Source organism: Rhipicephalus microplus, chromosome X (assembly GCF_043290135.1).
Source record: "Rhipicephalus microplus isolate Deutch F79 chromosome X, USDA_Rmic, whole genome shotgun sequence".
Taxonomy (NCBI): domain Eukaryota; kingdom Metazoa; phylum Arthropoda; class Arachnida; order Ixodida; family Ixodidae; genus Rhipicephalus; species Rhipicephalus microplus.
The window spans coordinates 423,161,293-423,186,863 of record NC_134710.1 but is presented as its reverse complement, the minus strand read 5'-3'; the positions used below and the strand labels follow the sequence as shown (position 1 = coordinate 423,186,863).

Sequence of the window (25,571 nt, the reverse complement as noted above, 5' to 3'; positions counted from 1 at the left end):
GGGTGAAATCGGGGAAGGATGCCTTTTCCGATGCCAATGCTTTTGGTTCTTTTTGCACTTGGCCAGTGTGGTCACTTAGAGTGCCACTGTTCGTCCGCATTATCATCAAAATCAGCCAGCCGCGAGTGGCGATTGACAAGAATAGCATAGAATAAGGCAAAAGTCACCGCTCTACGATGCCGCCCTTCCATCTCGGCGTTGTTGGATACACTTTGATGGCAGAAAGCTTCTAGTGTTACTGCAGTTTTGGCCATTGTTTCCATGTGCTTTTCATCATGGCGTTGCTATGCATAGGTAAGAAGTCGAAGTAGAGCCTGGAATCTCTGGCACACACCCACGCTGGGGGATCCGTGAAGAACTGGGTAGTTCTAACAAAATACTACACGCCGTGATGTTGCTGGAAACGAAAAAAAAAAAGCAGCCGACACTTACTGAATTTCGGGAATAAAAGTTCCTTTGTTTTGCTTGCTCAGGTCAGCTATATTTTTTCGGTTTTAATACAACAAAATTATGCTTCAAAAAAATTTTTTTTCCACGCCCCATTAGTTTTGTCGTAGCGGTTCGGCTGTACTAATTTGGACACCTGTTTGTACTCTTGGATTATGTGACAAGTTTCAGGACCTTGCGTTGCTCGTGAACGAACATCCCCATTGAACTACCTTGTTACTCCCGTAGAGGGTTCTTTGGACTGTCATGTCCTTGAGATAGTCCATGTTTTTTGTCTGAAATTGTCTGTTCGCTGTACCTCTCCTGCCTGCTTCTCAGCCGGGCCGGGTGCTCGAGCGCACTGGGAAAATTAGTGTGAGCATTATTTATGAATTTCATCATATCTGTACATACTCGTCATCACTGCACCGCTTTGGGTTGTGAGGCTCATACTTGGGACAATAAAGACTAGTCTTGAGGGCCTTGGACGTTTCCTTACAGTACATATATTTACATAGTTAAACAAGGTGAAGCTGCTGACGCTTCGGGACTTGAAAAATTGTGTTGGAAAACATTTGACAGGCAGGGGTGCAAGACCTGCGCCGAGCTGCACCAAAACTGTGAAATTTGCTAAAATTGCGCCACGCTGGGCCAAGGTGTTCAGCCAGCCTCAAAATTTTCACAGGTGCACTAATTTCAACGAGATATGCAAGCCACATCGGCCATATGCAAGCCACTTCGGCCATGTGCAGTTTGGGCCATCAGTCGAAGCACGCAGATCCTAAACAGCCCTATGCTCGCGAGACGCAATTGACCAGATAAAGTAGCAACGCTTTGCGCCCATCAGTTTGCTGACCGCAGCAGATACCTATCGGCGGGAGGACGGAACTTCCAAAACAAAAATAGGTTGCTGTAGCCACCAACGCTTCGCGGTACATGTAAGTTTCCTATCCTGAAAATGCTGCTATGCCTTGTTCGGAACTAAAGCTGTAAGCCTATGCCGCGTTTTTCTCGCGCGAACACGCTCGACATGCTGCATAGTGCATAGTGCCATAGTGCCGACTTTAAGTGCCACGCTGATTACCTCAGCAGTGGCACTTAAAACTTCTTTTTTCTGCCCAATGAGTATGTCATAAACAACTTGGTAATTCAGACAGTTCCATCTATTAAATATCTATATATTTTATTCCACTTTGATATAACCTTGACTAGCCACGTAGAATACATTATCGCGAAAGCACTACGGAAACTTGGTCTTCTTAAGCGCCGCCTGAAACTTGCAAACAAAGACACTAAACTTCACGCATACAATACTGTTATCCGGCCAACCCTAGAATATGCTTCTGTAGTATGGCACCCCTACACAGCAACCCTTACCGATACGCTCGAAATTGTCCAAAACAAAGCCGCGCAATTTATTTTGTCATGTTATTCCCGCTATGAAAGTGTGTCATTCATTAAGAAAAAATTAAATCTCCCCCCTCTTGCCATGCGCAGGAAATATTTCCGCCTATCTTTCTTCCACAAATTATACCACAGTGATTCGCCGTTCCGCCATACGTTCATTCACCCTGCTTTGTTCATTTCCGCACGCGTTGATCATGATCATAAAATTGAACCTATATTTTCTCGCACGAAAAAACACCAATACTCACCCCTTATTTTAGCGATAACCGAGTGGAACGCTCTGCCTCCCAGCATTGTAACGCATACACAGCAAACATCTTTGCAGTCTGCATTATTTGCGTTCCTTGAATGTGTTGGGCAATCTTAGGCATTGCTGTATAACGTCTCGTGCAGCTTTTTCAATGTGCTCGCTTGTGAAAACCTTGCTGTGCTATTTCTTGCTTATCTTGCTTGATGGACTGTGTAGTTTGCGCATGTTTTCTTGTTAAAAAAATTGCTGTTTTCACTGATTACTGTATGAAACCCCCCTTATGTAATGCCCTAGAGGCCCTTAAGGTATATAAATAAATAAATAAATTCAAGTTGCGTCATCTTGGCCACGGCCCCGGCAATAAACATCCGGCACCGTTGCCGGGCCAGCGGGTGCTTGCCGTTGGTACTTTACCTGGCGGAACATGCCTTGCAAAAGAGCCGAAGCAGTACCTAACTCCACGATGAAAAAAAAAAAAAAGTGGAAAGTTTGGGGGGAGGGGGGTGGAGGTGTAGTCGAAAATATTTTTGGCTTGGGATTCTGGTTCGTGCAGAGAATGTTGTTTAAGCCACCTTCGCCGTAGTACACCAGTGGCCTACGAAAAAGACTATTGAGATTTTGAAGGGGGTGGTAGCGCTAGTCACGGGACACTGCACATTTTGGTCAGTTACTCATGTGTTTGAATGCCGCATAATTATGGGTACCAGTATAATAACTGATGTCTAAATAAGCTAATTGCAATCATTTGGAGCAATGTACGGCATTTCTGCTTCACTAACAAAAATTCTAGGCCAGTTTTTTTTTTTTTTTCACAACCCTTGCCCCTCGGTTTCGATTCTCGCAAATTTCAAGGTCGTGAGCTTGACAGATTCATATTTAAATTTGTAGAGTCTGTCAAATGGTTTGACAGGTGCAGCAAATGTTAATATAAACTTTATCATTGTTTGCTCAATAGGGTGGTTCAAAATACCACTTTCATTGAAATAGCAGTGCTCTTACTCTTACTGCACGATTTAGGGAATGTCAAATGCTTTATATATGTTTTTTTCGAAATGGAAGCTTTCTTTTTTTTTTACTGCTCCAACTTTAGTATTTCATGATAAAAAATGCATGTATTTTCCCTGTAACTTGCTTCAACTTCAGATTTCAGTGCACCAAAAGTAAGATTTCGCTGCTCCGAAAATTGCGCCAAATTGTATTTTGGCTGTTGCACCCCTAGGCAGGCAACTGGTAGAAAAGGCTGAATTGGTGCTCCAATTTCGTTATGTATGTGAAGATTTTAGATAAGCTTCAGTGCAATTTAGACATAGACCAAGGAGACACAGAACAGATTTCCTTTTCAAATGCCTCTTGCGGCTGCGTTGTCTCGCAGCTGCGGCTCAGTAAAGCCGTCGGCGACAGCTTTTCTGGTAGCTATCCTGTCACCACAGTTGCCAGATGTTACTGAACTAACAAGCAAACAGTCATCACAAAAGAAGCCCAAAAATGGTGGCGAGACTTTGTGGAGTAGTCCGAAAGAAAGATGGGAGACAGCTTCAAAGCACTTTGATTTCTAATAAAAAAATTCACTAGAATACGAAGGGCAGTTGTAAAAATCTTTTTAGTTTGGGTGCTTCAATAATATGTGCAACTGTGAGCAAACCACATTACTTTTTGGCATTGACTGTAGAGTAGTCTCCATTCGGTTGAATGCATCTTTGCCAGTGCATGATTAACGTTACTTGTTCATTGCCCCAACGTATGTGTGACTTGAACACTCATGTACTCAGTCATCAACAAGTGTGCCATTGGTGATCGGGATAATCACGAAAATAACTATATTTGCTGGGAGAATGCAAACTGGCTGCCCCTCAAAAAAACTTCATAAGTGACTAGAAAATTCAGGAGCAACTTGGTGAGAAAAGAAGCCCAAATCTGCCTATTATAAAGAGAACTGGCAACTCACTGTATTTTTTAGGGCAGAAGTAAGTTGTTACTATTTTAGCTGCTCCACTGGCATTCACTGCCATTGCATTCACTGGCATAAGCAGGTCTTTGGCCAGGCGCTATGTTCTTTCATGCTCTTGCTTCCGTGAACATCTCATAAAAAGATCTCCCCTATGTGTGATGCATCACAGTGTGGCAAAAGTGGCAGGGATTAGGAGTGTAGTGCTCATATGTATCTACTGTGTGCCTGCTTTCCTTTTCTGACGCAGCCCACTATGTCCTGTCACACAACAGTCATCTGCTCTCCATGTATCTAAACAGCATGTACTTGTATGTTGTCCTTGTTGATGCTGCTGATATCTTAGACCATAAAGTTTCATACAATAATACCTAAAAAGGAATCTTGCACTGCGATAGTGTACCTCCATGGTAATTATGGGAAGTACAGGCTTTGGATTGGATAAGGTTAGCTAGTGAACTGTCAACATACTCTTTTTTTTTTACAGTTTCAGTTTCGTTCTTCGCGCAGCGCATGTAGTGGGGTGCGGTGAAAAGCATTAAAGCAGCGGCATTATTGTTCAAAGAGGCTTAAGACCACTAGGTCTAAAATTTGCTGCGACGTTGAAGCTCTACAAGTCGTATTTGACAGTTTAAACGAAGCGTCGTCCACTCATCGCTGCGCATACATGTTGCGTCTCTTGCCAGTGCAGAATATTTATTTATTTATTTATTTAACAATACTGCCAATCTCATAAGAGATTATAGCAGGGAAGGCATATGAAAACGAATATTTGTTTACACAGATTCATATTGATAGAAAAAAAAAAAAGTCGGAATTACAAAATGACATGCAAATCATAGGTTATACATTGCCATTAAAGAACACGCAATCAAACAATTTTAGTAATAGCAAAATCATGAGCTAGGTTATCGTTAAAAACGGCTGCGAAAAGATAATGCATACATTTCTAATATGGGATAGAAACAACAAGTAGGCATTTTTATTGAACAACTTATTAAAAGAATTTTATGAACAATAAACTAACCGAAAAACATGTCACTTGAAATATAACGATCATAAAAAAACAAAACTTCTGTATTAGCAATATGACACTGACTCCTCATTTATTGGGTTCATTGATGATGTGATGTTGTTAGTGCGATTTGTGAGGGAAGCAATTCACTTTCAATCGTAGCTGTAAACAAGTTTATGGATGATTCAGTGCTTAAGGTGGGTTTCAGCGAGTTCCAATCTTTAATGGTTAGAGGAAAAAATGAGTATTTAAAGCAATTAGTGTTGAAAGAGTATTCTACAAGAGTATGGGAATGATTTATGACGGGTTGGTCTGCCGTGAAAAAAAGATAGACGCTTTGAGGTATCTATTTTTATTATGTTGTGGAGTAGTTGAAACATTAGATTTAGTCTTGTAAGTATTGTTTGGTTTTGTCGTGTTAACATGTCAGCGTTATTGAGTTGGTGCATCGGTGAGTCTGTCAGTCAATACTTGCTAAAAATAAACCTTGCTTTTCTTTGAACCGCTTCTATTTTATTAACCTGTTGGTGGGTATACGGGAACCAGACAGGGCTGGCATATTCTAATACAGATCTGACGAGGGTAGTATAAGCTACTAGTTTGGTATTTGGTGGTGCGAGTTTAACACGTCGTTTCAATAATAATAGTCTTTTTATGGCTGTGCTAGTAATATTATCAATGTGGGTATCCCATCTCAGGTCATTAGAAATCGCTATCATTAGATGTTTGGGGCTAGAGACTGTGGCTAAGGGGCAGTTGTCAATAGTGTAAGAAAAGTTGGACCGGTGTTTTTTGCGAGTTATTGTCATGGAGACACATTTACCAATATTAAGGGACATTTGCCATTTTTTGCACCACGTGTGTAAATCTTCTAGTGCTCGATTAAGAATTAGGTGATCCGTAGGAGTATTAATTTCCTGGTAAAATGCGCAGTCATCTGCAAAGAGCCTTAGTTTTACTTTAGTCGAGAGGGGCAGATCATTAATGAAAATTGTGAATAATATTGGTGCTGAGACGCTGCCCTGTGGCACGCCTGACGTGACTGCTGCTATTCTAGATGTGGTTGCATAATATTGCATCAAGTTCATGACGAAGGTAAGTAGACGCACCGTCAAGCTCAGCTGACTCGATTTCACAACAGAACCAGAGGTGTGTAAGGCAGACCACTTGGACATACGCACCTAGCATCGCAGAAGACTAAACGTTAAGCGTTTCTCACTTAATACTGTACTGTTATTTCCATAAAACAGGCATGCTTGTTTTCAAGTGTTAAAAAAATTAATTAAATTTTCATGCCAAATCTTGAATGCAATGGCGGAGCAATCATACCCTGATGGTTAAACTTGCCCACGTTTCACTTTTGCCGCCTCGTCACGAAAACTTTTTGGCAATAAAGTTTGAGTACAAATAAATGAAGCAAGATTCAATTAAGTATAAGTGCATAGCACTTTGTTTTACACTCGAAAAAGAAGCGTCGCGAATCTCAAAAACATAATTCATTTGAAATATAATCCATTTGAAGCAGATCCCAAGCCTGTACTTCCCATAATTTCCACGGGAGTACAAGCACCACTGAAGAAGCCTGCGTGACACTAGCAGCAGATTCTCCTCTTGGTATTATTGTATGAAATTATGCCTTAGACCACGAGTTTCTGCTGCAACCTCGTGCTGAGTAGAATGATTTGCGTGTGCAGGCTAACCAAGCCGTTCAAAGGTGCGGCTGACCCACCTGCCCGTTCTACTGATGCACGTTGGATCCATGCTGTGGCCGAGGCTGAGAAGGCACTCTCGCTGGATCCCTCTGACCGTGCCGGCCTTCTTCCTGCAACAAATGGCTCAGGTCTGTGGGGCGACCATGAAAGTGAAAAGATTTAGAACATGCTGCATGTGGGGCTTGGTGTGTCTTCGAAAGACCTTTGATAGGGCAAGCATTGTGATTGCAAGCGTTGTGATAGGGCAAGCGTTGGAGGCACATTTTTCAAGGCAAAAATCACAGTTAGATCTTTCAGTAAATGGTGACGTATCTGATAAAACACAACTAGCATTGACATTTAAAAATTTTTTCTGCTCCGTATATTTGTACTGGATGATGGTAGGGACTCGCATTTCATTCCTGTAAAAGATCATCCATCTATAAGCGACATTTTTTATGCAAAGAAGGCGTGCTAACACTGTTGTTAAAACTGGAAACAAAGAAAACTTCTGGAATTGACGACATATCCAAAATATTTTTTAGTCAGGTATGCTGAATGGTGCTCCAAGTACTTATGTTTAATATTTAGGAAATCACTGTCAGAACCTCAATTGCCAACAGAATGGAAATACAGTAAAATTATTCCGATATCTTAAGGAAGCGATTCGCACCAAGTAATTTGTTGCAGGCCAATCTCCCTACTGTGCTCTTGTTCAAAGAAACTGGAACACATGATTTTCACGCATATATCATCATTTCTTGAAAAGAACAACCTTATTGATAATAGGCAACATGGTTTTAGCAAAGGCAAATCAACAGTGACGGCACCCCTTGAAACTGTACATGATTTTGCTGCTGCTATTGATGCTAATTCTCAAATAGATGTGATTTCAAAAGCATTTGTGTTCCCCATTCAAAACTGCTACTCAAGGTCAAGACAATACTAAACAATACTACATTAGTGTCATAGATAGAAGCCCACTTGAACCATAAACAGCAATGTGTGTTGATTGATAATGTTTGCTCAACTCCTGCAGTTGTTGGGTCAGGCGTTCCACAAAAGTCGGTGTTGGGGTCGTTATTTTTCTTATATTTTTAAATGATATCGTTAATGCAGTGTGTCAAAATTAAACTATTTGCAGACGATTTCGTTCTTTATCACAAAATTGACGACCTTCACCACCATGTCCAACTAAATGAAGCTCTTCAATGCATTGAGAAATGGTGCGAAAACTGGCGGATGAAAATTAACCCCCAAAAGACAGTTCATATGAGGATAACTAGAAAGCGTTTACCGCTACTTTGCACCAAGCTTCTCAGGACATTAAACTATTAGCTTATAAAACGTTCATCAGACCAATTATCGAATACACATCATTAGTATGGGACACGCACACGAAAAGAAACATCGTGCACTTGGAAGGTGTCCGAAGAAAATTGGTGCACTTTATTTTTAATATGTACAGCTGGCACAGATCCTCAAGTATGCTTATAGAAAAGGCTGAACTGGAATCCCTTGAAATTCGGTGCCAAGCTGTCAGACTTGTGTACCTATACAAGATCTTTCACAACAAAATAGGAATAGAAAAGACCAATTCACTCATCCTGTCAATAAGCGAATCACACGCTCTCATTACTCAAAAAAACTACAGGACTGTAACTGCCAAATGTATGTTTTTCATAATACATTTTTCTCACGAACGGTTAGGGAATGGAATGAGCTCCCAGCCAATGTTGTGGAATGCACGACCACATCAGATTTCGCTCTAACATTTAAGGCTCATTTGTCGACTGTATAACTATATGGATATACTGATTTCTTTTATCAATGTTCGCTTGTATATTTGTATATGTATTTTGATATATTTTTTTCCTAGTATGTGCACTATGCATTAATGGCATTTCGAGTATTTAGTTTACAGTGCAGTTATGCAATACTGTGATTCTCGATGTGCTGACACTACTGCTGTAGAAATGTACTCAATGTCTAGCATGCCGTGATCGCCATTTTTTTTGGTAGCATGCATGTATTCCTTCACCTTTGTATCCCCACTTCTGCTTACATACAGCCTTTTAAGGCTAGCAGTACTTTACAAATAAAAAAAAACTGAATAAAAAGATTAGCTTTTCTTACCCTCTCATGGTAATCAATGCTCCTAACATTGATTACTTTGACAGCGTAAGTATAGTAAGGATTAACATGACAAGGTAAATCTATTTTCCCAACATAAAATGGCTGTGGCTTTTTATTTGACAGAATCTCAGTGAATTCAAAAACTGTTTTTGTAGCCGGGTAGGAAGCATCCCAGTTAAACTAAGTGAGGTTATGCAGTTAATTCTGGATATATATATCTCTAAGGGTTTGCCGTGCAGTAGAACCTCGGTGATACAAATCTCATCATCATCATCATCATCATCATCATCATCATCATCATCAGCCTGACTACGTCCACTGCAGGACAAAGGCCTCTCCCATGTTCCGCCAGTCAATTCAGTCCTGTGCTTGCTGCTGCCAATTTATACTCGCAAACTTCTTAATCTCATCTGCTCACCTAACCTTCTGTCTTCCCCTAACCCGCTCGCCTTCTCTGAGAATCCAGTTAGTTACCCCTAATGACCAGCGGTTATCCTGTCTACGCGCTACATGCCCGGCCCATGTCCATTTCCTATTTTTTATTTTAACTATGATATCCTTAACCCCCGTTTGTCCCCTAATCCACTCTGCTCTCTTCTTGTCTCTTAAAGTTACACCTACCATTTTTCTTTCCATTGCTCGCTGCGTCGTCCTCAATTTAAGCTGAACCCTCTTTGTAAGTCTCCATGTTTCTGCTCCGTAGCTAAGTACCGGCAAGATACAGCTGTTGTATACCTTCCTCTTGAGGAATAGTGGCAATCTATCTGTCATAATTTGAGAGTGCTTGCCAAATCTGCTCCACCCCATTCTTATTCTTTTAGTTACTTCAGTCTCGTGGTTCGGCTCCGCGGTTATTACCTGCCCTAAGTAGACAGAGTCTTTTACAACTTGAAGTGCACTATTACCTATCTCAAAGTGCTGCTCTTTTCCGAGGTGGTTGTACATTACTTTCGTTTTCTTCAGATTAATTTTAAGACCCACCTTTCTGCTCTCCTTGTCTAACTCCGTAATCATGAGTTGCAATTCGTCCCCTGAGTTATTCAGCAATGCAATGTCATCAGCAAAGCGCAGGTTACTAAGGTACTCTCCATTAACTCTTATCCCTAACTGTTCCCATTCTAGACTATCTGATTAATAGTATAAATGTGGTCGATTGTTGAGTAGCCTGTTCGAAATCCTGCTTGTTCCTTTGGTTGAATAAGTGCTAATGTTTTCTTTACTCTGTTAGCAATTACCTTTGTAAATAGCTTCTATACTACAGAGAGTAAGCTGATCGGCCTGTAATTCTTCAAGTCCTTGTCATCTCCTTTCTTATGTATTAAGATGATGTTAGCGTTCTTCCAAGACTCTGGTACTTTTCCCGTCAGGAGACACCTCGTAAACAGGGTGGCTAGTTTTTTTTAACACAATCGGTCCTTCATCTTTCAGCAGATCTGATGTTGCGTGATCATCACCAGCAGCTTTGCCTTTTTGCATGCTCTCCAAGGCTTTTCTGACTTCTATCATTACTTATGGACTGTCATCTGTGTTACTGCTAGTTCTTATATTAAAGTCGTGGTTGTGCTGGCTACGGTACAGATCTCTGTACAACACCTCCGCAATTTTAACTATCCTATCCATATTGGTAGTTATATTGCCTTTTTTGTCCCTTAGTGCATACATTCGATTTTTGCCTATCCCAAGTTTCCTTATCACTGTTTGAACGCTTCCTCCATTTTTCATCCTCTGCATGTTATACCTTCTTACATCACATACCTTACGCCTATAAACAACTTCGAAAGCTTTGCCAGTTCTATTTTGTCTGTTGTACTTGAGACTTTCATGATTTGACGCTTCTTAATGAGATTCTTCGTTTCCTGGGAAAGCTTGCCAGTGTCCTGTCTAACTACCATGCCTCCAACTTCCACTGCACACTCTGTAATGATACTCGTCAGATTATCATTCATTGTATCTACGCTAAGGTTGGTTTCCTCACTAAGAGCCGAGTACCTGTTCTGAAGCAAGACTCCAAATTCCTGTCCTTTCCCTCTCAGTGCTAGCTCATTGATTGGCTTCTTGCGCATCAGTTTCTGTCGTTCCTCCTTCAAGTGAAGACGAATTCGAGACCGTACCGTGCTATGGTCACTGCATCGTAACTTGCCAACCACTTCCACATGCTGCACGATGCCTGGGTGTGCACTCATTGTAAAGTCTATTTCGTCTTATTTTCGCCATTAGGGCTCCTTCATGTCCACTTGCGGTTTCCTCGTTTTCGGTAGAAGGTATTCAAAATCCGTAAATTATTGTGTTCTGCGAATTCTACTAGTAGCTCTCCTCTGGCGTTTCTAGTACCGATGCCATAATCTCCTACTGCCTGGTCTCCATCCTGCTTCTTTCGTACCTTTGCATTAAAGTCTCCCATCAGTATAGTATACTCTGTTTTAACTTACTCATTGCCGATTCCACGTCTTCATAGAAGCTTTCAACTGAAGCGTCATCATGGCTGGATGTAGGCGCGTATGCCTGTACCACCTTCATCTTGTATTTCTTATTCAGTTTAATTACGATACTTACCACCCTTTCATTAATGCTATAGTATTCCTCTATGTTGCCAGCTATGTTTCTGTGAATTAGGAACCCTACTCCCAGTTCTCTTCTGTCAGCCAAGCCCTGGTAGCAAAGGACGTGCCCATTCTGTAGCACCGTATAGGCCTCATCTTTCCTCCTAACCTCACTGAGCCCTACTAACACCCTCTAGCTCCTCGAATAGAACTAGACTTCCCTCACCAGATAAGGTTATAGCGTACCTGTACCTTGAACCTGTAGCTGTACCTGTATGAACCTGTACCTTGTCGTAAGGTTGCCTCAGCTTACGAACGTCTGCTGACAACGACACCGGCTTTAGATCCAGCAAACCTTGCAAATGGTAGTGCACAGTGATCTGTTCATCTCCGAAACGCTTTTTTAAAATTTCAATAGTGTCTTTATAGCACTCTTCGGTAGCTTGTAATCCTGATATGACCGACGCAGCTGCTCCGGTAACCAAACTGTTCAAGTTGTTGAATGTGTCAGCTGTGCTTAACTCGCGGTTATTGTGGACTGCTGATGTAAACTGCATCCAAAATGTCGGCTATAGTCTGCGGTTACCATCAAATTTTACGAGTTCTGGTTGGGGAAGCTCGCTTTTGCCAGATGATAACGGGTGAACGTTCATAAGGAGTGGGGCTGGAGGAGCCAGACATTCATTCAGCTTGACTCATAGATTCGCTGTGAGAGTAACAACCTTGTCGCAGTAAGTATTCTCCAGCGTCTAAAGTCTCGCTGTGCAACAGGTCGTCTGGCGTCTCTTCAAAAAATGCCTCATCCACTTTCTCTATCTGACCATAAAATGAGCTTATTCGGTCGAAGAATACACTTACTGCTGCTGCCGTGATGGCTTGATTTCCTCGCAAGTGGTCTTCCGTCTCGGACAACAGGACATCCAGTTGGGATCGCAGGCTGTGGCGTCGTCTAAGATATTGTTCCATTCTGCCGCTCGCAGTCGATGTGTCTCGCCAAGATCGCAGGACCCGTCTTTCGAGATGTTGCGGCTCCTAACGTCGATGCTGTTGGCGTCATCAAAGGTCTCGGGTTTTCGGCACCATCTGTTTGACCTCTGAGCCTTTCTGCTGCGGCGCGGCTCACATCAAACAAAAACACGCCTTGCCAGATGAAGGAATTTAATGGAACTAAAGAAGAAAGAAAAAGACAAGGGTGAGCCGGCGCTGCCACGAGGTCAAGCGTCAGCTCATGAGGAGGCTCAATAATGATGATGACTGCTCTTCTGCTGCGAGGGATGAATAAAGGAAGTCGCAACAGCTTGATTCTATTTTCTTAATTTTGGCTCAGTGTAAAGGGCTCGAAGGTCTGATGATGGGTACGGTGGGTTTCTTTAAGGTAGCTGGCTTCCCGCCGTCGTCCGCATAGCCGATTATCGCCAGTGAGGAGACGCGTTAAGAGAGATAGAACGAAGGTTTATTTCCATGACAGATGAAAGATAGGAACTGTACAGGGATCCAGAAGATCCCGCAATATGTAGAACAGAGAGTCAGTTCATGATTCAGCTCATGATTCCACCCATGATTCAGCTCATGATTCCACACAGGATTCCGCACTGATTTACCAAATGCTTCGGCTTTTATAGCCCGCCGTCCACCGAGATCCAAAGAAGGGGGTGAGCACTCTCGCCACAAATTAGGTGACGAAGTCTCCATGGTCCAATGGGAGCACGAGCGCACCACACAATGACGCACCCAGCCCCCGCCTTGAAGGCGCCGCAGGGCGATGAGGTAGAGTCCGGAGAGGGAAGGTTAAGCTCCTCCGGGGAGAGGAGATGGCCGCTAACCCGAACGTCAGCAGCGGTCCATGCTGCTTCCAGCTTCAGGCAGTCCAAACGCTCTATCCCTGTGAACGGCTTCTTCTACGCCTTACCACGCTTTCGGGCTGTCGGTGCGTTCAGATGGCGTCACGTAGATGACAAAAGCAGAGTCGAGAATTAATGAGACCGGCCACAGTAACACCATCCCCCCCCCCCTTCCCCCCCCAACTGCTTCCTGGAACATCTACAGGACAGCGTCTTGCATACTGGGCGCCGATGAGGTTTAAAGCCCTCCCTAGTAGAGCGGCTTTCGCACAATGGTGTCTGTCAGACGAATTGCCGCGCCAAACGTAACAAAACACACGAACACAAAAGGCCAAGGAACATGAGTGACAACAGCTCTCGCGTGCCTTCCTTATTTTGTGTGTGTGTGTGTATGCTGCCTTAAGATGAAGATTTACCAACTCATCCAAATAGCCACCTTACCTAGGGGGAGGAGAAAAGTAGAGTATCGTAATATACTTTGTTCTATTGTGTGGCCTTAGCCTCACTACAGCTGAGGGTAAGTTGGGCAAGGTGTGGAACTTGCATGTGAGCTGTTACTTTTGGAGCTGGTGCTCAGTGCTTTCCTTCGCAAATGCTACAATAGTGTAGTTAACTGCCATGAATGCGCACATCAAAGCCTCGCTTGAAATCATCTGAAAACAAAGAACTGAAAGTCGGCCCACCATAGTCATAAGCGAATGTCAGGAACATCGAAATTCTGCCTACCTGGAAAATGGAATGTCGCACTGCAAGCAATACACAGTAAAGCCGAGCTGGTCAGTCATGAATTGTGAAATTGTGTAGTGTGACTGTGGCCGCTAGGTTTGGCGGCAACAGGAAAGACAGCTACGAACATGTGATGTGTGGCCGCTCCACCTGGCGGCGTTGAAGTGGTCCTGAGTTGTTTTTTGATACGCATGTTCTCAGTTGGTGTTTGCCGGCGGAGTGTGGCCTGGCGTAAATAAACGTTCGTGTTCCTCAACCCACAATCTGTAACACTGGCGACGAGGATGGGATAGGTCGGCATGACGTCCAGCGCGGCAATGGAGGACGGGCGGAACCGCGGACAACGGGAGGCCTCCAGCAATGGCTCCCTCGAGCAATTCAACTTGTCACAGCCGGACGAGTGGGAAGACTATGCTCAGCGGTTCGAATTCTTCCTGGAGGCGCAGGGCATTACGGACGCTGGAAAGAAAAGGTCGACGTTTCTCAGCCGTTGCGGGGCCGCGACGTTCCAGTTGGCCAAGGCCCTCGTCACGCCGGACCAGCTGAAAGATACGCCGTACGAGGACATCATCGCTGCCCTTCGAAATCATCTTTCGCCGAAACCACCGGAATTGGCACGGCGATACGAGTTCCATCGCAGAGAGCAAGCAACCGGTGAGTCCGTCGCTGCATACCTCGCGGCTCTGTGAACGACTGCACAGCACTGCAACTTCGTTGACCTTGATAAGGCACTCCGAGACCGTTTCGTTTTTGGCCTGAGGAACGATAAAGCTAAACGGCGCATTTTGGCGAAAAGAGAAGTGTCGCTCGCCTGCGCCGTCGAGGAAGCTACCGCCGCTGAGGCCATCGACCGTGAGGCCAGCCAGTCGCGACTAAACGCAACCGCGCCGCGTACCGAGCCAGTGCACCAGGGAACGGTCGCCGACTGTGGAGAGGACCAGGACGGCCTCGAGGAATGTGTTCGTCAGTTGCGTGCAGACACCAGTCAACGCAGGGACGCAGGACTGGGGGGCGGATCTTGTGCCGGTTGTGGGGGCCCGCACGAGCGCCGGTTGTGTCGTTTCCGTGATGCCCAATGCCGAGGTTGCGGAAAAACAGGGCACATAGCCAAGGTCTGCCGGTCTCAACGGAAGCGGGACCGCCGTGCAAATTTTTAGACAAACGGCAGGACGGACAATTCGCGGACCACTCCACGTGCGAGTACCTCGTACTGCGACAACCTCACGGAGACCGCCATCCACGATGTGCCCCAGCCCGGGACAAAGAAGATTCACGTTGCTGTCGAAATCGAAGGTGTGGAATGCGAGATGGAGGTGGACTCGGGATCCACGTTTTCGCTCATCTCCGAGGCTACGGCCAGGCAAATCTTCCCGAATGGGCGCATCCCGAAGTTGAAGCAACTCGACGTCGTTATGAAGAACTATCAGGGAAACTGCATAGCAGTGCAAGGGATGGCCACAGTTACAGTAAAATTCAGGGGTTTTGCTGGCCCACTGAAACTTGTCATTGTCAAAGGGCAGCGTCAAAGCCTCCTTGGACTAGACTGGTTTCCAGCATTAGGAATTAAGGTCACCGGAGTGCATCGCATGGACGAACTGGCCACGGCATTTGACAAGCTGTTTGAGGAGTTTGCTGTTGTCTTTGACGGGGGACTGGGGTGCTACAAGGGACCACCTGTGAAGTTGGCCTTGAACCCGGAGGTGGTGCCAGTCCGACTAAAGGCAAGGAGGGTGCCCTTTGCACTGCGCCAAAAGATCGATGCCGAGCTTGACAAGCTGCTACAGCAGGGTGTTCTGGAGCCAGTGGACTGCGCGGAGTGGGAAACCCCTATTGTCACACAATTGAAGGGAAATGGAGACATCCGCATCTGTGCAGACTACAAGTGTACCATTAACAAGGCCCTCCAGCAGCATGCATATCCGGTGCCGGTGGTCAGCCACGTATTGGCTTCTCTCTCAGGCGGAACCATTTTTGCAAAGCTCGACTTGGCCCAGGCTTACCAGCAGCTGCCTGTCACCGATGAGTCTGCAGCAGCACAGACCATCGTAACGCATCGTGGGGCGTTCAGGGTACGCCGATTGCAGTTTGGTGTCAGTGTCGCACCTGGCATCTTTCAAAATCTAATGGAAACCCTCCTACGTGGAATACCAGGTGTAATTCCATATTTTGATGATGTGCTAATTGCAGGGGCGTCAGGTCAAGAATTGCTCTCTTGCCTTCGCGAGGTCCTTCGCCGTTTCCAGGATGCTGGGCTGAAGGTAAAAAGAGAGAAGTGCCAGCTGGGTGTCGCCGAAGTCGAGTTCTTGGGGTTTCGAATAGACGCCGAGGGCATACATCCGACCCCAGAAAAAACACAGGCCATTCTTGGTGCACCTCGCCCGTCAAACAAGACCGAACTCCAGGCATTCCTGGGACTGGTGAACTTCTATCATGCGTTCTTGCCACACAAGGCCACTGTTGCGGAACCACTACACCGACTTTTGGATAAGAAGGCCACCTTTGTGTGGGGCCAAACACAACAAAGAGCGTTTGAAAGCGTGAAAGAACTCTTGGCATCCAATCAAGTCTTGACGCATTATGATGAGAAGCAACCTCTCATCCTTGCCTGTGATGCGTCCCCATACAGAATAGGAGCTGTGTTGAGCCACCGATTGCCCGGCGGCACAGAACCACCGGTCGCCTTTTATTCAAGGACCCTGTCGAGTGCAGAGCGAAACTATGCACAGATCGATAAGGAGGCACTTGCCGTGGTTGCAGGCGTCAAAAAGTTTCACGACTACCTGTTTGGCCGGCCTTTTCAGATCCAGACGGACCACAAGCCACTGCTCGGGTTGTTCACGTCTGACCGCCAGACACCACAGATGCTGTCTCCGCGGATGCTGCGCTGGTCTATCTTCCTGAATGGATACCAACATACGCTGCTCCACCGGGCTGGGAGGCACTTGGGCCATGCGGACGGCCTCAGCAGACTGCCCTTACAGCACCAGTGCCACGATGACCCCTCTCCTGCAGAGGTTGTCATGCTCCTGGATGCGCTGCCAGAACCACCCCGCCATGCAGCGGACATTGCCACCCACTCTGCCAAAGATCGCACCCTTTCACGTGTTCTTAACTGGGTCTGGAAGGGGTGGCCAAGGGGCAGCATGGGCCCAGAGTTTTCTGCCTTCACATCAAGGCAGCACGAACTGACTGCCCACAAGGGTTGCCTACTCTGGAGTGACCGTGTGGTGATTCCACAAAAGCTGCGGTTCCGGGTGCCGGAAGCACTGCATTCTGGGCACCCTGGTATTATCCGGATGAAGGCACTTGCCCGCAGCTATGTGTGGTGGCCAGGCATGGATGCTGCCATCGAAGAATGGGTCCGATGCTGCTGCTCTTGTCAGGAGACGCGGCCAGAGATGCCTCGAGCACCCGTCCACCCTTGGGAGGCGTCTCGGAACCCATGGTCCTGCCTCCATATGGATTTTGCCGGTCCCTTTCAAGGGCAGACCTTCTTAATCGTCGTGGATTCGTATTCAAAGTGGCTGGAGGTCATCCCAACATGCTCTATGACGTCACAGACAGTAATCAGTGCATTACGGAAACTGTTTGCCACGCATGGTCTCCCAGACACCATTGTCTCAGACAACGGAGCTCAGTTTAAGTGCACAGAATTTCGAGAGTTCCTGGACAGCAATCTGATCCGCCAGGTAACTTTGGCACCATTCCACCCATCTACGAATGGCCAGGCAGAAAGGATGGTACGCACTACCAAGGAAGGCCTATCTCACATCATCCAGGGGAACTGGGCACGGCGCCTGGCAGATTTCACACTGCAGCAGCACGTAACCCCACACACGACTACGGGGCGATCCCCGGCAGAGCTCCTGATGGGCCGCAAGTTGTCAACGATGTTGGACCGCCTGCACCCTGATCGGGCCCCAGAGAAGTCCACACGGTTGGCAGATTCCCCGTCCAAACCACGCACGTTTCAGCCTGAAGACCCTGTCTTCGCACGTAACTATGCTCAGGGGCCTCTGTGGATTCCAGCAGTGATCTCCCGTGCAACCGGACCAATATCTTATGAGGTCACGGCCCCTGATGGTCGAGTACTGCGCAGGCATGTGGACCAACTCCGTCGCCGGACGGTCGGGCCTACCCAAACGGCGGGTGCAGGACTGGAAAGACCGCAGCCTGAAAGACGACCGATGTCAACGTCTATCCCTGAGGGCTCGAGTTCTGTCCCGGTGGCCCCTGAAGGCTCGAGTTCGGCCCCTGTGGAGCCAGACGCACCTGGGGAGCAGCCGACTCCTGTGGTTAGCAGTGTGCCCCCACAGGAGGGCGGAACCGTTCCACTGACTGTCCCAGTGGAGGCAAATGGCGAGCCTTTAGTGCCACCACTGTGCCTTCGTCGCTCGCAGCGTGCTCGGGGAACCCCGCACCATCTAAGAGACTACGTACTGGCCCTGGCTGACTGCTGAGTTCAAACTTGGAGGGGAGGGGTGTTGTGTAGTGTGACTGTGGCCGCTAGGTTTGGCGGCAACAGGAAAGACAGCTACGAACATGTGATGTGTGGCCGCTCCACCTGGCGGCATTGAAGTGGTCCTGAGTTGTTTTTTGATACGCATGTTCTCAGTTGGTGTTTGCCGGCGGAGTGTGGCCTGGCGTAAATAAACGTTCGTGTTCCTCAACCCACAATCTGTAACAGAAATAGTGCAGAAAAACACATGGACACAGAAAGCGCCTGTGTTTGCTGGGTCCATGTGCTGGGTCCATGCGCGCCTGTGTTTGCAGCTTGCTGGGTCCATGTGTGTTTTTGAGCTAATTTACAAAGCAATACATGGTAGTGGCAAATAGAGCGTCTGCCATTGATAATCTGATCGATGGCTGAACGAGTCATTGCTGATGCAGTAGCCTCGAGTGCTCTCACTGTGGCTCACATTAGCTCTTGATTAAACTTCACTGTTCACAACCTGTGGTCAATCAAAACAAAATGATTTCAAATATAGTATATTTGAGAGCCTCTCAAACACCACAACGTGGTCTGTGCTGAGCGTTGCTGACCTTCGTTGCTGGAGAAACCTGATTACATCAAAATAAACATATGTGGCAATGCCCTCCTGTGAAAGAGAGTCACGTTGTTGCTTCAAACAGAACATGGAATTGAAAACATGTGCAGCTCTTCAAGTGATTTGATTTTGTGATACGTGGAGCAAAACAAGTTAAGAGACATGCTTATGTAAAGTAATAAATGAACAGCGTATACCACAGTTCAATTTCCATGGCTCTCTTTCTAGGGAACACACATGTGCCAGTATTTTACTCTCAACAGGCAAAAACCGAGTGTTCCACATTCGCCATGATGGCTTCTGGTGGCGCTGACTGACACTCCCATGTTTCAATGCATATACTATATACCCTATGAAGTGAATTGAGGCATAACCACCGTCATGGCTCAGTTGGTAAACCATCGGACACATTACTCGAAGGTTGCAGGTGCTGTCCTTTTCGTCAACCTTTCTTTCTTGACATTTACATTACAGTTACAAAGGCTACTTTCATTACAATGGACCGTCATAATGGGGCGGGGCCATGCGACTGTTATTTCGATTTTGCTCAGCAGTATGGGGCAGGCTAGTTCTGCTGATGCATGCTGAATGTTTTCGACAGCTTGGTTACGAAAGACTTCTATCACCATCAGCGGTTGTTAACAAAATAAAAAATTGCAGTGCAAGTTCAAAATCAGTAAGTGCGGTTACAGTAGGTGCAGGGACGTTGTGCGGCCCCTGCACTGCATCAAAGCTTAACCTGATACTAAAGATTTTCTAGCAGGCTTTTTCAGCCACTTCTCGTGATAATCTTGGAGTAAATTCTTTATTTTTTGCGAACGGGAAGCCATACTTGCTTAAATTGGGCTGCCTCTTAGCTGTCGGGAGCTGTTGCGTGTAGTGTCAACAGCACTCTGGACGGCCCTAAGTTGGTCCGAGAGTTCTGGACTGAGCACAACAAGGCACTTCTCACATTAGTAATTTAATTTGACAGTGGAACTTACCTGCTTTGAGCAAACAGAAGGTCAAGTCTGTAGTGAGTGACGAACGTCTAGTGCAAAACAGAAACAAAAACTTTTTATCATAGAATCTCGATGATACAATTACAGTTGATGCGAGTTTCGCGATGTTACGAATCTGAAGGTTGCTTCAGGTGGACTACATTATACAAAATACGGCGGGATTAAGTATTATATGAACGGTTTCCCCAGCCACCGTGGATGATATGAACGCGTGATTGGTACGTGTGGATGATACGGACGCGTGAACGGCGCAATGCTGCTTTTTTGTGGTTTCATGCTTGGCCTCGAAGAGATTGAACGCGGCAGAGGACTCGCTGGGATTTCCGTCGCTTCGCCACCTACATGGTCGGAAAACCACGCCGCAAGGCCAACTTGAAAAAATTACGTTTGGCGGTCTTCTCTCCTGCTCTTCCTGCTTCACGTTATGTTTTTTGCCCCTCAGTCTTCTGCACCAAGTATGCACCAACTAGCTCAAAAACAAGCCCTTTTGGTGAAAAAATCAGTCTGAGAAAAATTTTTTCACCACATGATAGCAGATCACGTTTTTGTTTTATGGCTTTAGTTACACCGACTGCACTAGTTCGCAAACCATGTGATGTAAAGAATGAGCCGCAAAGTCAACATGGCGGCGAAGGCGTCAGCAATGGCTCGTGTCGGCGCAATTGCGAACTACCAGCGCAGCACGACAAAGCTCACAACCTTGACAAGGACGTGTTCATCGAGAGCCTGGTTCAGATTATGATCACTGCAAACACCAGAAGTAGAAGGTGCAGCAGCAGCGAGTAGGCATGCCCTAGCGTGTCTCGCTACTGCACTGCCGACTGAATCCATCGCTGCTGCTGTCGTTGGGTCCGCTCGTATCGCTTCTGCAGGTGTATCTGCTGAAATAACACTTGTACAGGTGTACACTGTTTCTTTTCAGTGCTTTACATGCATAACTAGAACTCGGTACAAATTTTAATGCTCAGGAAACGGGCAAAATGGAATAAATTGTCAAGTGGCGAAGGTGGCGGCTGTGGCGTGTATACGAGGGGCATAACGAATGTGATCATTTTAAACGGATGCAGACGTGGTTTTGCGAAGCTTTGGCATTTGTTTTCGCTCGAATTCTCTTGTGTGAATTCTCCAGGACTACTTTTTTTCGTTTGGACTTCACGGCGAGTTTGTTTGGTGAAGCGAGTGAATTTTCAATAAGTTTTGCTGATTTCCCTCCCTTTGATGCCAAGTGTGAGCACAGCATGGATGAGGAAACTGCGGCGCTTTATTGAGAGACGGTGAAAGGAATAAAGATTAAAAGAACATCATGGACTTTTTTTGGTCTAGTGGCTAAAGTACTCAGCTGCTGACCCGCAGGTCACGGGATCGAATCCCAAATGCGGCGGCTGCGTTTTCGATGGAGGCGGAAGTGTTGTAGGCCCGTGTGCTCAGATTTGGGTGCACGTTAAAGAACCCCAGGTGGTTGAAATTTCTGGAGCCCTCCACTACAACGTCTCATAATCATATGGTGGTTTTGGGTCGTTAACCCCACATATCAATCAAAACTTTTTTTCAGCAAGAAGTAGTTGGCCCTAATAAACTTCTTGTTCATTCTTTTTTTTTTTTTTTTTTTTTTTATTGGCGCTAGTATGCCCTACGGCATCAGTTAAATAAAAAGGAAAAGTTTTGTTTCCTGTATGAAGGCCAGGAGTTGTCGATGCAGTGGACCGTGCGTCCAGCGCGTCAAGTCAGGTGGTCGGCCGGGGTGGTGGTGAAGGCCGCGTAGGTGGCGAGTGCGAGCCTGGTGAAGGCCCGGGCAGGTTCCCAATAGGTGATCAAGCGTTGCCTCTGTGGCTGGGGCAACGCAGAATGGGCACGTCGTTGGGGGAGGCTGTGCACCAGATGTCCATGTAGCCCGGATTGCAGGAGTCAAGGCGGCGCCCACACGAATCCTCCTGAGCGCAACCTCCTCTCGGCGAGTTAAGCCGCCGGGAAGGTCAGATCCACGCGGAGGAATGAGAGCACGCGTGGAGCGCCGGAGGGTTTCTTTGTGCACAAGCAAGCTGTCCTTCGGGGACAAACGAAGTAGAGGCAGCGGGTGTTGAACAGTCGCTGGATGGCAAGCGGCATCTGCTTCCACTTGAGCCGGTGCAGACCGGCGGGTCCACAGAACGCGGACAGGACAGGCACATGAGTGGATCAGTCGGTGTATATCGGAGGCTATATCGATGGAGCTGGTCACTTTTCGCAGCTCTCGAACTGCCTGCGTGGAGTCCGTATATACAAGCAATTTATCGTGTGACAAAGAATCCATTTTGGATATCATAACTGTTAACCCGTCCCGTATAGCAGTGAGCTCCGCTAATACGGATGGGAACGGTGCCTCTGTTACGTAAGAGCAGATATGTTGGATTTCAGGTTGCGCGGGGCATACGAGACTGGTGTGCTTGTTCATTCTTACGATCGGCTTTAACTTGTTTTTGTTCATATAATTCGGGATGATACGAATATTTTTGCGTGCTCCCAAATCCCATTGAGGTTCAACCTTTTATCTACACTTACCTCAAAAAAAAAAAAGTTGTGATAATAGTTTGGTGAACAGCGTTGCGCAATAGGTACTGCTCATATGTTTAATTCACTGTGCTGCTCAATACTCATCCAACTTATTGATGTCTTCAGTGAAAGTAAAGTTGTAGATATACAACACATGGTCTGTTCCCAAATTGAGCAGCAGGGCTGTTTTGTGCTCTCATCCTGGGGCTTTTCTCCTCGAGCCAAGGCTGCTAGGAAAAGCACAATTTTTTTTTTTTTTGCCTAAAAAGCTTCTATTGTTTGTCAATGTTGCCACTTAGGCATAACAGCTCTGAAGGTTTTACAAATTCCTTCATGAATAGATGGGGTTGGGCTGCACTTTTGACACCTTGTTTGGTGGTGTTCGAGCGAAAAATACAATCGAGCCAAGTTTCACTCAATAAAGAACACGGTTGCTTTATTTGCACAGCTATTTATACATCTTAGGTAGAAGAGGGAACAGGTTCAAGAGAGTCTTTCGAGGGCGAGTTTGCTTTTCGCATCATCAGTGAGCATGTGCAAGAGCTATGAGTTGAAAGCATGTTAACATGAGGCACTTGACTTTATCTTGCACAACACAAAAGGTTACCCTGGCATCATAAAAAGAAACGTTTATGATTGTTTCTTTTGGCCTTCCAGAATACTTGGATGGATCTGTATTATTTCTCTCCCTTGAATGCTTTTGACCAGTTGGTATAATTGCAATGTTTATTATTCATGTTGGGGCTCAGGGACAATTTACCACTATCTGTTGGGATGTTAAACCCCACGTATCAATCAATTTACCACTATCTTTTTTTCTGGCTACATTTTGATGAGTTCATTGCTGTCAGTGCGGCCTGTTCTGAACTGGCCACTAGCTTTTTGGCTGTCAGTTCAAATATTATGTACGAATTTTTGTATTTGTATCAAAGGAGTAGTGACATCAAATTTCAAGATCGAGATGTGCCCATCATTAGATAGCTTGGTATGCATAGGTCTTCTTGGCCAAATTTGAATTGGCATCCGGCGCGTGGAAGTTATTTGAATTCTATGTCAAACAGCACAGAATAGCTAGGGAGAAAAAGCGGAAAAAAGACTGCCCTGTGACATCGACACTAGTGCTACGTTTTCGGTGTGATACACTCCACAAATACCATCCTGAGTGACGATACGCTAGTAACAATGATGTAGACGGTCTGAGTGTATTTGGAGCCGACTCCCGGCCATGCTCTCACTAATGGCTCTCCTTGCTATGTTGAAGCGTGCTTGCGATTTATCGCGTCGCATGGACTGGTTCGACATGTGCTCCACAGCGTGAGTATGATAATTCAGAGTGACAATACGTGCCAGAATGTCAGGAAACCGCTGCGCATTGAGAACCTGCAGGTCGAGGCGCGTAAAAAAAAAAAAAAAAAAAAAAAAAATGTGGCGTTTCATGCCTTTCCAAGCCACGAACCTCTACGCAGCCAGTGGGTTGACTTCGCACGCGGCGATGGACAGAGGGACTGGATGCCCAAGAAAAACAGCCGCATTTTGCTTGCTTCACTTTGCGCCGAGCTGCTACAGGGTGAATCCTGTGTGGGCGAACGAGTTGGGTTTCACTGGCAGTATGAGGCCTCTTCTTGAGGCCAGGGCTAAAGGGATAGGGGAAGGACGAGTTGGCGTTACTTAACCTAGCCGGCGGACAATGCATGAAGGGGCTTTAGTCTACATCATCAGAAACACAGCTGGACTGACTGAACGTGCGCTCCTAGCAGACAAAATGCCAGTGTGAGTGACGTCACCATTTTTTTTGTGAAAGCAGCATCAGCTGTGCAGCAGCCTCGACGTGACCGCGAGGTAGCACTGACAGCTCTACAATTTGGCCGGCTTTCGGCCCATTTTGTACTACGTTCGATAGCATATATATATAATCAATATTACAGATATTCATTCATACCTCATATGCGTTTTAGATCGCAAATCGCTACTTGGTGGTCGATAGCTACTCCTGATGCACAAATTTCGACATGAGTAAATTTGATGTCAGTGCTCCTTTAACAGTCTATTGGTTGATTTATGGATGGAATAAAGGTATTTATTAATGCATGTTGCACGAATAAGTGCTTTCCAAACAGTCTGATGTGCATGGCTCTAACTTGGTAATATTTCTCACAGTTCTTTCTCTGTGTTTTCAGCTGCCCACAACAGCAGTGATGAAGAGGATCAGCAGGTATTCATGTTGCTTGTTCTGTTTTTGCTGTCGGGTTGAACCAGTACTGAACCAAGTATCTGTTATATTCAGCTGAATTTTAAAGGCAGGGTTGGCGTGGCAGGGAAAAATCTGGAATGTTTTGGCTACTCGGTAAAGTAAAGCTGCATAATACGCCAAGAAAGTGAGACAGACAGACAGGACAAGTGCTAGGTTTCGTGGTCGAGTGAAGAGCACAAGAGTGCTGGTATTAATGGTAACTGCTTAATAGATGAAGTGTAAACACGCACTCGCCCGGCTACATGTTAGCGTGACAGGCGTAGTTCAGGCGGGTGTTGTTGTTTGCACATATTCCCATGTGGCTCCGATCACAGCACGTAGCACCAGCTCCTCGGGGTTGTGCCCACCACGACAAATACTAACTGAATCAGTCAGAATCTTGTTTTAAGGGGGCACGAGGGTCTTAAAAAATACTTTTTGTTTATTATTCTACTTTTATGAAAAATACCATGCATGTGTATCATTGAATAGAGCTTTACAATCTGCCCCACCGCGGTGGTCTAGTGGCTAATGTACTCAGCTGCTGACCCGCAGGTCGCGGGTTCAAATCCCGACTGCGGCAGCTGCATTTCCGATGGAGGCGGAAATGTTGTAGGCCCATGTGCTCAGATTTGTGTGCACGTTAAAGAACCCCAGGTGGTCGAAATTTCCGGAGCCCTCCACTATGGTGTCTCTCATAATCATATGGTGGTTGTTTTAAGACGTTAAACCCCACATACCAACCAGAGCTTTACAATCTGCTAACAGATCTCAAATATCTCATTT

General features: G+C 45.9%; 1 protein-coding gene across 2 annotated transcripts in view; it reads left to right on the top strand.

The window, feature by feature from the left end:
• The window catches only part of LOC119160937 (DNA mismatch repair protein Msh6), a 619,403-nt gene that overhangs the window by 35,665 nt on the left and 558,167 nt on the right, over positions 1-25,571 (top strand). For both annotated transcript variants that reach the window (XM_075880344.1, XM_037413220.2), the window contains exons 3-4: positions 6,738-6,883; positions 24,733-24,767. In XM_075880344.1, coding sequence (XP_075736459.1) covers positions 6,738-6,883; positions 24,733-24,767 — 181 coding nt within the window. The remainder of the gene's footprint in view (positions 1-6,737; positions 6,884-24,732; positions 24,768-25,571) is intronic.